This window comes from Alnus glutinosa, chromosome 1, assembly GCF_958979055.1.
Source record: "Alnus glutinosa chromosome 1, dhAlnGlut1.1, whole genome shotgun sequence".
Lineage (NCBI taxonomy): Eukaryota > Viridiplantae > Streptophyta > Magnoliopsida > Fagales > Betulaceae > Alnus > Alnus glutinosa.
In genome coordinates this window covers 39,015,749-39,030,454 of record NC_084886.1, presented here as the reverse complement: position 1 = coordinate 39,030,454, position 14,706 = coordinate 39,015,749, and the positions used below count along the sequence as shown (strand labels likewise).

The 14,706-nt window shown below is 34.8% G+C and overlaps 1 protein-coding gene and 1 long non-coding RNA gene across 2 annotated transcripts; one reads left to right on the top strand and one right to left on the bottom strand.

Annotated features, from left to right (window-relative positions):
* Positions 1-909: 909 nt before the first annotated feature.
* LOC133880710 (glyoxysomal fatty acid beta-oxidation multifunctional protein MFP-a-like) lies at positions 910-13,981 on the bottom strand. The gene is made up of 19 exons (XM_062319709.1): positions 13,762-13,981; positions 10,617-10,688; positions 10,459-10,524; positions 10,187-10,246; positions 10,022-10,089; positions 9,838-9,919; positions 8,858-8,913; positions 8,448-8,750; positions 8,266-8,352; positions 8,118-8,185; positions 3,558-3,664; positions 3,329-3,450; positions 3,065-3,228; positions 2,712-2,960; positions 2,479-2,600; positions 1,912-2,033; positions 1,603-1,751; positions 1,377-1,515; positions 910-1,170 (listed from the first exon to the last, which is right to left on the bottom strand). Exons 1-19 carry the CDS (start codon positions 13,862-13,864, stop codon positions 1,132-1,134), a joined length of 2,178 nt encoding a protein of 725 aa, XP_062175693.1. The 5' UTR covers positions 13,865-13,981; the 3' UTR covers positions 910-1,131.
* On the top strand, positions 3,953-9,029 carry LOC133880719 (uncharacterized). The gene is made up of 4 exons (XR_009902377.1): positions 3,953-4,349; positions 6,404-6,504; positions 7,617-8,181; positions 8,271-9,029. It is a non-coding gene; the product is annotated as an uncharacterized LOC133880719 (long non-coding RNA).
* Positions 13,982-14,706: the final 725 nt, after the last annotated feature.

Sequence of the window (14,706 nt, the reverse complement as noted above, 5' to 3'; positions counted from 1 at the left end):
AGTAGGCACCGGTTGTTGGATAAAGATCCGGTGTCCAAATTGTTAGCCAAATTGCTCATATGGAATTCATCTGTCTGATTAGGTGATTAGATAGTCCAAAATTTATTTGGGCATTAGGTTTATAAGAACTCTCACATTATCTAAACAAATTGTTAGTAATTTAGGTAGGTAATGATTGTTTTTTAATACATAGATGTTGGAATGAAATTAAACTCAAAAGTGATAATTTGATGTCCCTGGGAAGTTAAAATGGGGGTCCCAAATGCTTTATATAAAGCTCTGAAAGTATATCAATGTTATATGTTCTAGTCCAGCTTGGATGAATAAATAGCCTGACTTTCTTTCCATCTTTGCTGGTTAAATTTTGTGGTAAAGATCAAATACTCTAGGAACACTAGTGAGGCCTGCCTAGTAGGATATCTGGATGAAAGCTCTTCAGCCACATTTGTCGTTTCATGTGGTTATTCTAAAAACGGTTGTTAGTTCAGGCCTTGAAGGGCTTTTTTATTTTTTACATTTTTCCCTTTGAATTATCATTATAATCGAGATGTAATGGAGATGAGTGAAATTAAAGTTGAATTCATTCTCTCCATAAAGTTGATAGCTGATCATATGGCTAATGGATTGCCCCTAAAAAATTAAGAGGGCATGTAACGGCAATTAAATTACAAAACACCTAGGTGATAGTTACATAAGTTAGCGGATAGTCGAAAGGATCCTAGGACGTCTGGATGAGCAAACCTACGCACTTAGGCCTAATGGGGAAATAATTAGTGTTTTTTAAGTTTTGCTTAGAACAACTTTTTTATATACTGAACGTACTTTTCAAGTTTTTTAACGCAATTACACCAATGAACCCCCTTATTTTAAAGTTACAATACTAATTATATATCTTAACCCAGCGGGCTATGCAACAGCAAATTGATCTGATCTTATTCATTTATCAATTTGAATAATTTTGTAGTACACAGATCTTATTCATTCATAGAGAATTTATACGAGTCTTTTATTGTTTACGAAAAAGGAAATAAGATACATAATTGATTTGGGGTTTCCTTATGAAATGCACTAGCCGTTGGGTGAGTTGCCTTGTTGAGAGTGCTACCATTTTGGTTAACGTTGGTCTGTTCATTACTTACGATGGAGATCTGCTTCCTCTACTGGAGAACTCTGCAAAGCAACAGTGCAAGAACCATTAGAGATGCAGTACCAGTGACTGTGACTTTGAATCTAAATCAAGTAATTAAACTCTTCAAATCAGCCATAATAGTCTTTGATCCATTAAAGAAACTATTATTTTTTATATATCTCTGGATTTGTATGTGGTTTCATTACTATATTTAGAGGATAGACAAAATACAGTTTCAGATTCTCACCAGAGGAGCCCCCTCGGCAGCTCTTTCAGCCAAGTAGGCACAAGGCTTGAAGAAATCTCCGTACGTCTTTGACCATTCCTCCAATCTCGAATATATGTATTTGGAACCGAGGGAATCAGCCCAGTACATGATGCCTCCTCTGATCAAATGTACCCCAAAAGATTTAGCAAGAATTGGATGGAGTTCGGTTCAGGAAATTGCATAAAACTACTGAAAAGTTGCAAACCTGTAAGGTGGGAAACCCATGCCTATAACAGCAGCAATGTCAAGGTCTGCCGCTTTGACTGCAATACCTTCATCAAGGATTCGGCAGGCCTCATTCACCACAGGAAAGAATATCATTTCCACAATTTCCTTTTCTGGTAAGTTCTCTAGCTGTGTTCAAGTTCATTTTCAAAAAGATTAGGAGATTGGAGAGAGGAGAGAGACTTCTATATTACCACTAATACTATACTACTCTTCAGAACAGAGTTCAGAAATCAGAGAGAGAGAGAGAGAGAGAGAGAGAGAGAGAGAGAGAGAGAGAGAGAGAGACCTTAGGGTCAATGGTTACACCAGAAATGCTCCTTGACTTGTCAATATATTTTTCTAATTCAGGATCCGGGCTAGCTTCGATTTTCTCATCATAGACATAGAACCCTTTGCGAGTAGTCTCGCCTGAAACAGAGTGCATGGTAAACCATGAAAGACTTGAAGATCCATACTAAATTTGAATAGACTTAAATCAATAGGTTGACCACTTTGTTATAATATAATTCAAATGATTAAGTTTAGATAAGTGATAATTTAACTTGGTATCAAAGTCAGGCTACAATTCACCCTTCATTTTAGTTAAATACTTCACGTGTTATGTCTCATTTGATAAGAATGAGTTTCAGTCCACATATGAGGAGGATGTTAGAATAAAATTTAAATGATTAAGTCTACTATTTCTAATTAGCTTAAGCTTTTAGGATAGATAGTAATTTAATATGTCAAACTTTGTCTCACATTTTAATTAAATATTCAATATGTCGAACCTCACTTATTGAAAGGGAGTTTCCTATCAACTTAAGAAGCTTTTGGTATAAATAGCCTATCATTTTTAACAACAAACTTATACCTACTCTCTTTTCCTGCTGCATTAATGGGATAAGCATTGATTTATATCTTCTCTCAGGAAAATTGTGAACAAATGGGGTGCCAGTTGCGATTGCAAAATCAAAACCAACCATGTCAGCCAATCTGCATGGACAAAACAAAACATAAAAGCCAGTTAAATGCAAGAAATTAGATCATATTAAGAAGCAACAATGAGATACAGATGACTGGGTTATGATTCTCCTATAATTAAACCTGAAAGGGCCCATTGGCATTCCAAACTCAGTAATTGCCCTATCAATCTGATAGGGATCTGTGCCACGCTCGACGAGCAAAGTAGCAGCTTGTGCGTACGGGAAGAACATCCTGTTGACAGCAAAGCCTGGGCAATTTCCAACCACGATTGGAGTTTTCGTTATCTTTTCCGCAACATCCAGCAAGTCAACAATCACTTGGGGAGACGTCTGCCTAGTGCGAACAATTTCCAAAAGTGGCTGCGTCGGACTGCATGGAAAGCATAAAAAAATGGTTAATTAAGCGAAACAAATTGCAGACAGAAAAACAGCAGGGAAAATATGCTCCAACAATAACGGTAAATCTAGTACTACCTAAAGAAATGAACTCCAACAATCCGATCTTGGGACTTTGTCAAATCCCCAATCAGGTTCAAGTCAACTGTGGAGATGCTACTCGCAAGTATGCAATGTGGTGGGCAGTACTTTTCAAGATCGGCAAAAATTTGTTGCTTTAGAGAAACATTCTCAATAGCTGCCTGTTCCAAGCATCAACAACAAATACTGAACACTTTCTTCTCCAGTTTCTGAATAAACAGCAATGACAAAAAAATCAACATGCATTGTGAACTCAACTACCTCAATCACCATGTCAACATCTTTAAAGCTTTCATAGTCAAGGACACCCTCGAGAAGTGATATGGCTTTCTCAAAGTCCTTCTCAGACATTTTCTCTTCCTTCACACTGCTTTGCAAATTGGCTGAATAAAAAAAATGAAGATTAAACAAGAACCAATTTGAATTCTGTCTCTATTAGAGTGGAAGTGCGCTATAATAATCTTAATATAGGATTCTAGCCTCACCGTACCTCTGACTCTACCAATCCCATCTTGCAAGAGCTTGTCATTTTCTTCTTTCAGGAGAACTTGATAATTACCAAGAATCAATGCTGTTGCTATTTCGGACGCCATTTGTGTAAAGACCAAGAAAATAAATAGGGAGATAAATAATTAATTGTATTGACTGAATTTAGTTAGATTAAATGTGGGATCAGATATTAATTATCAAAATATAGAATTTTGAATTAGTAGGGTCCTGTTATGATTTTTGAGAGTTGTGGTCTTAAAAAAATAAAGGGAATCTCCACTTGCCACGTGTCTGCAAACAATTGGCTTGGAGAAGATAACATTATCTTCTCCTCCACCACACAAACACTGACACGTGTCACCCTTCCCTTCCCATCCTTCTCTTTCTTCTCTTTTCTCCCCTCATTTTTCACGCACGCCTCCCCTGCTTCTTTCCCTTTCTCCTGTTTTCTTCTTTCTCTCCACTTTTCGGATACGCACGCCCCCACCTGCTTTCCTTCTCCTCTCTTCATCTTTCTTTCTCTCCCTCTCTTCTCTGTTTCCCTGACTCCCATCTCTCCCTTCCTTTCTTCTATCACGCACGCCTGAGACACGGAGAGCCCGTGAGAGAGAACCGGTAAGAGTGACCCAGCCGTGAGAGTTCTAGATCGTGATGGAGAGGTTGTAATGCAGAGAACCCGAGTGCGTGGAAGCGGATCCTTGGCCGTGGTGGTGCAGTTTATGAACTGTGGTGGTCGGACCACCGTTGTACCATGGAGGCAGTGGCTGGAGCAAGGGATTTTGGCCCTGTTTTGGTGAGATTCTCACTTCCCTTGTCTCCGATTTGCTAGATTTCCATTGATTTTCTGTAGATGCGGATTGGAGGGTGAATTTTGTGGGTATGTGTTGGATGGTTTGTGGTTGTCTTGGATTTGTAGGTTTAAGGTTGATATTAACCGAAAATTGGTAAAAGAAAATCCCTAACTCTATTTCACTGTATTTTCGGATTTCCCATTGTCTAGATAGTATGGAAATTGAATTAAATCGCTAGGGCTTTGATTGTGTTTGGTTTAAGATGGAAAACCTAAGGTTTTATTGGAATTTTTGGAAGGGTTGGCTGGATGATATTTCTCTCATGGGGATTTCGGGTTTTGGTATTATTAGCTTGTGTTCAATGTTCAAAAATGGGTTATGGATTTCGGTTTTGATAGCTTTAGTTGGTTAGTTTGCATTTTTAGGTTGATTATTGGTGGATGATGGGCTGATTAGTGTAATCTTGATGGGTTGGTTTGGAATAAGTTTTGATGGGCATGAGAGTTGCATCTTAGGGTTGTTTTGAGGTTAAATGTTATGGGTGTTTCTCCTTTGAGCCGATTGGGTGTTTTGATTATGTTTTGAAGCTTTCACATAGTAGGAAATTATATATGATTTTGTATAGAGTTGTGAATTATGGTTATGTGAATTTGGGTGCTAGGAGGTTTAGTTAGTAGTGTTTATGAGTTTAATTTGTTGGTTATGTTGTCTATGATTGAGATTGGGTTCACTTGGCTTTGGATTGTATTTTACGGGTTTTTATGGGCTGATTTAGATGGGTGTTTTTGGTGGAATCCAAATCTGGTTTTGGGTTGGTGATTTGATAATGTTGGATGTTAAGTTAATGGGGGTTTATTTTGATAGCTCATGGTTAATGCCTTGGGCAGATTATGTGTGGAGAATAAGATAAATGAGTAAAACAAATAATTGGTAAAAATGTGAGTAAATGAAAATAAAGTGTAATAAGGGTCATTAAGTTAATATGTTAAGTAAGATAAATGGGTAATAATAATAAACAAGTGAGTGGATAGTGTCACAAGTGAATAAATTATAAATGGATATTGAAGAAATACATGGATTAATGGAGTTAGTCAAATAAACGTAAATAGTGAGTTAAACGTTGAAATATAAACATAATTAATATTGGAATAGAGTTCATAAGAAATATGGATTATTAATAAATCAACTATTAGCATAATGTTTAGTTTTGAGTCTAGGTATGTGCCTCAAGTTTTAGTAATGGATATATTATAAATGTGATTATAATCTAGTTTAATATGAGTTATTAGATTAGTATGTTGAATAAGATTAAAGTCTTAAATCTAAACTACTTGGAAAGTTAGAAACTAATAAGAATAAAATATTAGATGAAGTGATTAAGGTTAAAAGAACATAGAGTTGTTACGTCCAATACAATCTTACGTCAATAAGTATACATAAGTGAGGGAAATACATAAATAAGCTCTGGAGTCATTTGGTAAATGTAATGGGATGATTAATGTGTTTACCTATGTAATATGAAACCTCTAAGTGTGTTAGGAGACTATGTTTAACTTAATAAGCCTTCTATGCATATATATACCTACATATGTTTATTGACCGAATACGCATAGTTAGCCTAAGTGGATAAGCAAATTATAAGACTTAATTGATAATAATGATAATAAGGTGACTAAGTACCTAATTCACCTATCCGTGTACACATGATATTTATGTGTATCAGTTGATTAGGTTTAAGCGTTGTATGTGTGTGCATATATATATATATATGGGTTAAATATATATTGTTAACTTAGTCAATAAGTAACAAGCCATTAAAGGATTAACGATGATAATGTGACGAAATAATAATAAGTAGGTAAATTTAAAATAGCAAACATGACTTTAAAATAAGAAGCGAAATAATTATGAACCTATAACCAATGATTAACCTAATGGTAGCCAAGGTACTTAGTTGGCTCTAGAAGCGAGTAAAGCGACGTGTGAGCACACGGGTAGTTTATGTGTATTAGAGTATAGGCTCAATAGCATAGTTTAACGTCCTAAATGGTTGCAGGCACGTGCCGTGATTGGAGACTTCAACGTGTTCTCCAACCTAGAGTTCAAGTAACTAGAACACGGGGGAAATGTTTGAGTCAAGAGTCCGATGCAGCCAAGGTGAGTATTCTACTCACTGAGAAGTATTATTTTCTTATATGACGAATTGCAAAATATATTGTTTTACAAACCTGAACCAACTGTATGTTGATTATGATCTGTTTTGGATGATTTGAGTATTTTTGAGTATATTGAAATTATGATGATGTTTTGAAGTATGAATATGATATGTTGGACTGTTTATGTTTTATAAAGAAAGTATGTGTTAAAAGCATGATTATGAAATTAAATGTATAGTATTTAAGCATGAGCATTGAGCATGAAACATGAACGCATAAACAAACTATTAGGGGGATCTATGCCCCATAGGCATGAACTAGAAGGGGGACATACGCCCCAGGGGGATCTACGCCCCAAACGCATGAACTAGAAGGGGGACATACGCCCCAGGGGGATCTACGCCCCAAACGCATGAACTAGTGGGGGATATACGCCCCAGGGGGATCTACGCCCCAAACGCATGAACTAGTGGGGGATATAGGCCCCTTACGTATGAACTAGTGGGGGGACATACGCCCCATACGAACACACGCATGAACTATGGGGGGACCGACGCCCCAGGGGGATTTACACCCCATACGAACGTACACATGAACTAGTATTGGGAGATTTACGCCCCTTAGGAACATACGCATGAACTAGTATTGGGGGGGACCAACGCCCCATAGGAATACAACAGAAACTTACATGAGCATGTATAGCATTGTTTTTATGAGTGTGATGTTTTTATACTATGAGTAGTTTTGCTAGACGTATTAGTATGCATAAAAGTCTCAATGGAAAAGAACTTATGTATATTTCTATCGGATGGTTGCATGATTTAAATGCCATTGTTTCCTATAACAAATCTTCTACGTATAATCTTAGATGCCTAGTATGTTTAAATGTTTTCTATTAGTCGGGTTTGCTATATCAGCTATGGGGGTTTTCAAACAAAAGTTTATAAAATTGGTGGCTGTTATAGTGTACGCATGACTAGAAAAGAAAAGTTGGTTCTTTGCGAAAACTCAGTGAATAGTATACCTCTGAGGTCTTAGTATATTTATGTATGCTAAGATGGTGGGCTCATAATTCCACCTATACGGATGTGGCAAACCCCCACAACCGTATAGATGTTCTTTTGGCTGCAGGTACTCCGGTCATAGGGGAGAGTGTTGTAGATGTGCACTTGGGATAATATGACCGAAGCTCGCCGCGACGGTCGTAATGGTTGGACCACAGTTGTCCACTATTTTATAGGTTTTGTTTATGGCTGGTGACGCTTTAGTCACTTGTTATTGTATAAGCCATTCCTGTTGTTTAAATATTATGTTGATAGGACTTAAACATATAGATGTTAAATGGCTCTGTATTGTAAATAATTTGTAATAGATTTATAAGCTATGCTTTTTGCTATATTCAGGTTTATGTTTCCGCTGCATAGTTAGTTATATGTTATACTCTGATTTACCAGGTGTATTTATTATGGGATATATACCATATGTTGGCTTTGCGACGCATCGTCGTGCCACTGTGAGGACTCGTTTATGTTTGTATATATATATATATATATATATATATAAAAAAAAAAAAAAAAAAAAAAAAAAAAAAAAAAAGGGGTCGTCACAATTTGTCCTCCACCAATGACACCAACCTTATTCACCCGACTTGGCACTAAACCCATATCAGTAACCCCAGGTACCTGTTTAAAGTGATGATCAGAAGTGAATATATATATTGAAAATATATGCTCTGGCAATGACAATTTATTATTTTTCAAACCTCAGATGTTCCACTTTGAGCAAAGAGGAGGTGGACTAGACTCTTTGAAGTGTCAGAAAACAGAAGTTCCTGAAAAGCTTCTGCCTCCTGCAGCCAGAGTGAGATACAGAATCAAGCAGTTGAATGGAACTGCGGTTTGAAGGGGATTAAGTAAAAGAAGAGGGAGACAGACATGCACGGACCTTCCAGAGTCCAGCGCGGGGACCGGAAAGTATACCCTCTTCTATGACATCAATGCAAACGACTGGGTATTGGACATTGGGAGCCTGTTTCTTGGCCTCAGCTCTTGCAAGCTTGAGTATTTCCCTAGCTTCCCCGAGGGGCTCTATCTTGTCGGTCTTGTGAAGAGTAACAACCCATGGTCTTCTACCGTGGAAGATATCCAGGGCCCATTGACGTGCTGTGTTTACCAACTCATCAGCTGAAACGATGGCATCCACAAGACCCAGACTTTGAGCTTCCTCCCCTTTGACTGGTTCTGACTTCTATTTAAGCAAACCCCAAGATCGAGGAGTTAGAGATGAGAGATTATTGAAATTTATGAGGAGCCAAAGCAAAAGAAAAAGACAAATTATAATCACAGCATATATACCAGCATCATATCAAGTGCCTTTGGGAGACCAACAAGACGTGGAAGCCGCTGTGTACCTGAGAGGCATGCCAGGAGCAATGAATTTCATCAACAACATTAATTTTTCACATGATCATTCTTTTCTCCATTGAACGTTGAGTTATATCAACTTATCAAGGCGTAATTAATTAAAGAGTGTGTCAAAAAATTATCTGCAAAATGGATACTCAAATCATATGGGCTGGAAACACCATTCGTTAATTCTGCTATATGAACATCATGCATATAGCAGAATTAAGTTTATAATCCTATATGAACATCATGCATCATCATCATCCCATTCCCAAAACATACGATTTTAAAAAATAGAGTTTAGCGTTTGTAAAATTACAGTTTGTTCTAAGAGTATATATATATATATATATAAATGTGTTTATTTATTTAAAAAAACATTTATATATTTAAATACATTGGATTTTCAGGTTAAAAAAAAAATCAAGTATAAAAATAAAGGTTTTTTTTTTTTTTTTTTTGGGAACAACCACTACAAAGTGACCATATTGGGCCAAAATAGGATGAAATGTTTTTGTCTTTTCTTTCTTTCTTTTTTTTTTTTTTTAAAGGCTTAAAGTGTCTAAATTAAGCCCAAAAAATAGACTCGATATTCAAAATGGTCTCAAAATACCAATTTTTAAAAAAAATTCGGTTACCTATGTAGATAACTTGGTTCCAACCAGTAATTTGCAGTTAACCGGCTATCCTGATTACGGTAACTGGTTTTAACCAATAACCGATAACCGTAACCGGGTTTTCTTCCTATTTTATCTTTTAAAATCGTGCATTTAGAAAACGCATTCTTTGTTTGTGATTTGAAATGTAGAATTTTTCATATTTTCAAATAATCAGCTTTTAAAAATATACTCCCAAACAAACAAAGTTTTCACACCCAAAAAAAAAAAAAAAAAAAAAAAGAGAGAGAGAGAAAGGCAAAGTCGGCATACCCCCAAATCCAGGAATCAATCCAATAGTCAGCTCAAGCGCTGCTATTTGTACAGTGGGGGTTGAAATTCTAGCATGGCACACCTGATTTAGCAAAATGATATATATATATATAGAAAATAGTAAATTAAATAAAAATGAAAAGAGATCGAAGCTAGTCCAAAAGAAATGGCAACACATGTATACCATTGAAATCTCTAAACCTTCGCCTTTAGTAAGGCCATCAATGGCAGCAACTGAAGGCTTATCCGCAGCTGAAACACAAAGCAAGCAGTCAAATACACAACATTTATCCTCTTTGAAGAAAATCCAATTATATATATATACACATATATACATACACACACGTACCTTCGAAAATGTCGGTAATAAACTCTATGGCAATAGAGCCAGGCCTTTCTTCTGGATCGACTGGAAATACATAACTCAAACGTCACTTCAGGAAACAAGGGAATACTACTACATTTATAGTGGAGATAAGGGTAATTTTGGAGAGGATTCTGTTGTTAACTTGTTTCGGAGTTTTCTTTTTTTTCCAAAAAAAAGGAGAACAAAATTAAAATAATACTCGGATGTGAATCCTGTGATATATATATATATATATATAAAGGCAGCATGCATACTCTTTCCCTCTTGAATTCCCTGAAGAATTGCAACATCAAAGCCACCAGAAAAATTGCCCTTTGCGCCTGCTCCAATAATTACAGAAGTTATATATATATATAAGAGTTTAGATTAATTCATATATATCTTTTATATATATATATGAGATTACACTCACCTGTAAGCACGATTGCCTTCACATCATCTCTTCGTAAGGCCTCCTCAAAGTTGTTTTTAAAACTGCCTATCACTGAGAGGAGACACACAATTAGAAAAATAATTTTGATAATAAAAGATAAAGTGCAAACTAATAACAAACAAAAGTTCCATTTAAACCTCAAAAATATTAATACACCCAAATTTTGTTAAGAAAATATAATTTTCCTCTAATCACTTTTCTCTATATTTTCTTCTGGACAGAAAAAATTAGTTTGTTAAAAATTTCGTACAATTCATATATAAGATTGACATGTCACTACAAAAAAAAAAGGGCATTTCTTGACATTTATTATGTGTCAAGAAATATGTATTAAATGTCAAGAAACAATTCTTGACTTTTAATTCCTCACATATCTCTAATGTCGCAGCTTTGTAGTCAAGAAAGTTTATTTCTTGACATATAACTTATGTGTCAGAAAAATTTCCTGACACATAAGTTATGTGTCAGTAAAATTGATTTTCCGACACATGATATATGTGCAGGGAATTAATTTTGCTGGCACATAAATCATGTGCCAAGAAACTCAATTTTCTGGCACATATATATGTGCCACGAAACATAATATATGTGCCATAAAATCGTGTTTCATTGCACATGATTTATGTGCCACTAAACCTTAGTTTCCATTAGTTTACTGGCACATATATCATGTGCCAGGAAAGTTGATTTTCAATTTAAAAAATTTGATTATACTGGAATTATTCCAATATAATCAATTTTTTTAAAACCTTATAAAATATATAATCAAAATTGACAAATAACCAAGGGAAAACATATTATATATTTAATTAATATAACAAAATAGCATCAAACAATCCCAACTATTAATTAAGAAACATCCAAGTACTATACTAGTTGTTACAAAAAATTAATATGATCAATCCCATAGTCATCAACAAGCTACAAAAGTATTTAGTTAGATTTTTAATCAATCCGGACTGTGTCTCCCCATTTCTGAAGGTGTATATCCCAAGTCCTTGCATTTTGTCTGCAAAATATTCCCCAACATGTATTCTCATTCCTGCATTTTCATATGTAGTTTATCATCAGTAGTTTATCATTCTTTGAAAGATGACTTGTATGGAAGATATCGAGAGAGAGAGAGAGAGAGAGAGAGAGAGAGAGAGAGGGGTAACATACCGATGGAGTTCGAGGGAGGAGATCGAGTCGATGAGGGCAGCGCTGCATCCGGAGAGAGAGAGAGAGATCAGTACTGAGATGGAGAGATATGAGGGGAAAAAAGATTGAAAAAAAAAAAAAAAAAACAAATAATGCTACTTACAGGAGATGAGGGAGAGATATGAGGGGAAAAAATTGAAAAAAAAAAAAAAACAACAAATAATGCTACTTACGGGAGATGAGGGAGAGATATGAGGGGAAAAGGAGAGATATGAGGGGAAAAAGAGCAAAAAGATAGGAAAAATTTATATTAATGCGTACGTGTGCATCAGTTAGTAAAGGAAAACTGATTGAATCGTGAAAACAGAATTAGAATTAGGCGGGCTTTTAATTTTGCCAAAAATATTCATGGCATATGTCTAAATGTCAAGAATTTAAAATTATATGACATTAAATTATAATTTTCTGGCACATATTTAAAAGCCACAAATTTTTTTATAATTTTCTTGACCAATAAAATTATGTGTCAAGAAAGTTTAACATTCCTGGCACATTGTGAAATGTCAGGAATTTTTTTCTTTTTTCCTGACATTTTTTGACAATGTGCCACAATAAAAAATATTATCCTGACATTTATATAAATGTCAAGATTAAAACGTTAAGAAAGGCATTTTTTTTTTGTAGTGTGTGTTTATTGGCATGTTTAATAAAATATATACTTCTATTTATAAATTGTATGAAATTTCTTACTGATTTGTAAGAAATTTCTTCATTTTCTCCTTGTATGTTAACTCAAATACTTGGGAAGAATTTTTTGTCTTTTAATTGTTCAACCCGAGCGAATGAGATATGTCAAAGCACAGTAGAATTAAGTGCGTATTGCTATTACGTACGTCTTAAAAGTTGGCCGCCTACGTCTTTTGCTGACGACAGCAAAGTCATAACAAGCCATACTTTTTCATTCAAAAAATTACAACCTTTTCTTTCTTTTTCTTTTTTCTTTTTAACTTTAAATCACATTTTATTACTATTAAAAAAAAATTACTCTTAAAAATGTTTACCGAAATATTTGGTAACCCCATTTTCCTCTCCTCCTCTTATTTTCATTTCTCTTAAAAAAAAAAAAAAAAGAACAGAAAAAAAGAAACTTTTTTTTTTATTTTTTTATTTTTTATATGACATTAATCATTTTTTTTATTCGAATAAAAAAACTCACAACCATAACAAAACTTTTACCACCTCTGTCTCCACGTTGCATGATACCATCGTTCCACTCCTCGCTACTAAAAGAGTGGTAGGTCTACTAGGTCCTTCCTACCAACTTTTCTTTGATATTATTATTTTTTTTAAGGAAACAAAAAAAAGAAGAAGAAGAAAAAGAAAAGGAAAGAAAATGCCTCAATAATTCGTTAATTTTGTTTTTATTTGAATTTATGTACATGTCAAACTGGCACGTTAGAGCATTTCAAATGGCTTATGGTATGTTTGAGTATTTAATTTTTAAAATCAGAATTAATTTTTTTTTTTCTGTTTATGAATTTTGAGATTTGACTTTTTAGAAAAAGTTAAATAAAATATGATTTATTTTTTTTTTAAAAAAAGTAGAATCAAAATTATATTCTGTTTCCAAAATTAATTTGCCAAACACATTTTCACCTTTAGACTAAAATGACTAATCAATTCACTAAAGAGTCCCTCCATCCACTTATGCAAATTAAATGCAAAATACATTTGCGATGGATGAAGTTGCCCTATCCACACGTGTATCTCATTTTTTTTCTTTTTTTCATTTTTCTCCCTTTTTTTTTTTCTTTTCTTTTTTTTCGCTTCCTGTCCCCTGCATCTCTGTCTCACCAAAAGTCATCAGCATGAAGAACACATGCAAATGTTGACGGTCAAACCAAGAACACTCACAACAACAATAAAAAGGTTATATATATAAAATAAAAGATATGGATAAGTGGGATTAAGAAAGATCGAGTACCATCAAAGGAGAGGGAATTAATCGGAGGGTTGATGAAGGTTATGAGAGCCACCCCATCAGCTCCAACCTCCATGAACGTTCTTCCTTCAGCTCCGCTACTCATTCTCTGTCTCTCTGCTATATCTCTCTCTCGATCTGCTATATATATATCTCTCTCGATCTGCTATATATATCTCTCTCTCGATCTGCTATATATATCTCTCTCTCTCTCAATGGGCGATGACTACTAATTAACTTAATCGTTCGATCAACACTGCCACCCGTTGGGGTTATTTATAATATTAGTGAAGGAGAATATTTGCACGACTGACTCCAGATAGTGACGTATCCTTTCAGATAGCATTTATGGAAGGCAGCGGGTAATGAGCCAATGGAAAAAATCGCAATTCTCTGCATAATTGCATTTGACAAAATATCCACAAACAGCCTATGGAAATCTCCAACAACAATAGAATATTTGCACGACTGACTCCAGATAGTGACGTATCCTTTCAGATAGCCAATGGTAAAAATCGCAATTCTCTGCTCTCTCTGATTGGTCAGTCATCAACGTCAAACCTCAACTGAAGACTGGCCGTACGTATATATAGTATACCGGATAAGCTCAACGGACACTTCATCAGAAATTGTTCCAATTGATTTTGGAAAAGTTCAACGCTTACCAAATTTTTATTCTAATTAAGAATTAGTTTTTAACCGGTGTGTCATCGTTCTATGAGATGGTAACATATTTATCAAAATTATAAATCACGAGTAATTATGACATATTACTTGAAAACTATAGGAAGAAAATTTGGCAAGTATAGCATTTTTTATCATTGACTTTAACCAAACTTAAATCGGCAACAGAAAAACGGACCAATCTTTAATTTCATTTTCTACATACGTTATATATATATATATATATTTTTTTTTTGAAAAGAAATCCTTGTCTCATTAAATGCC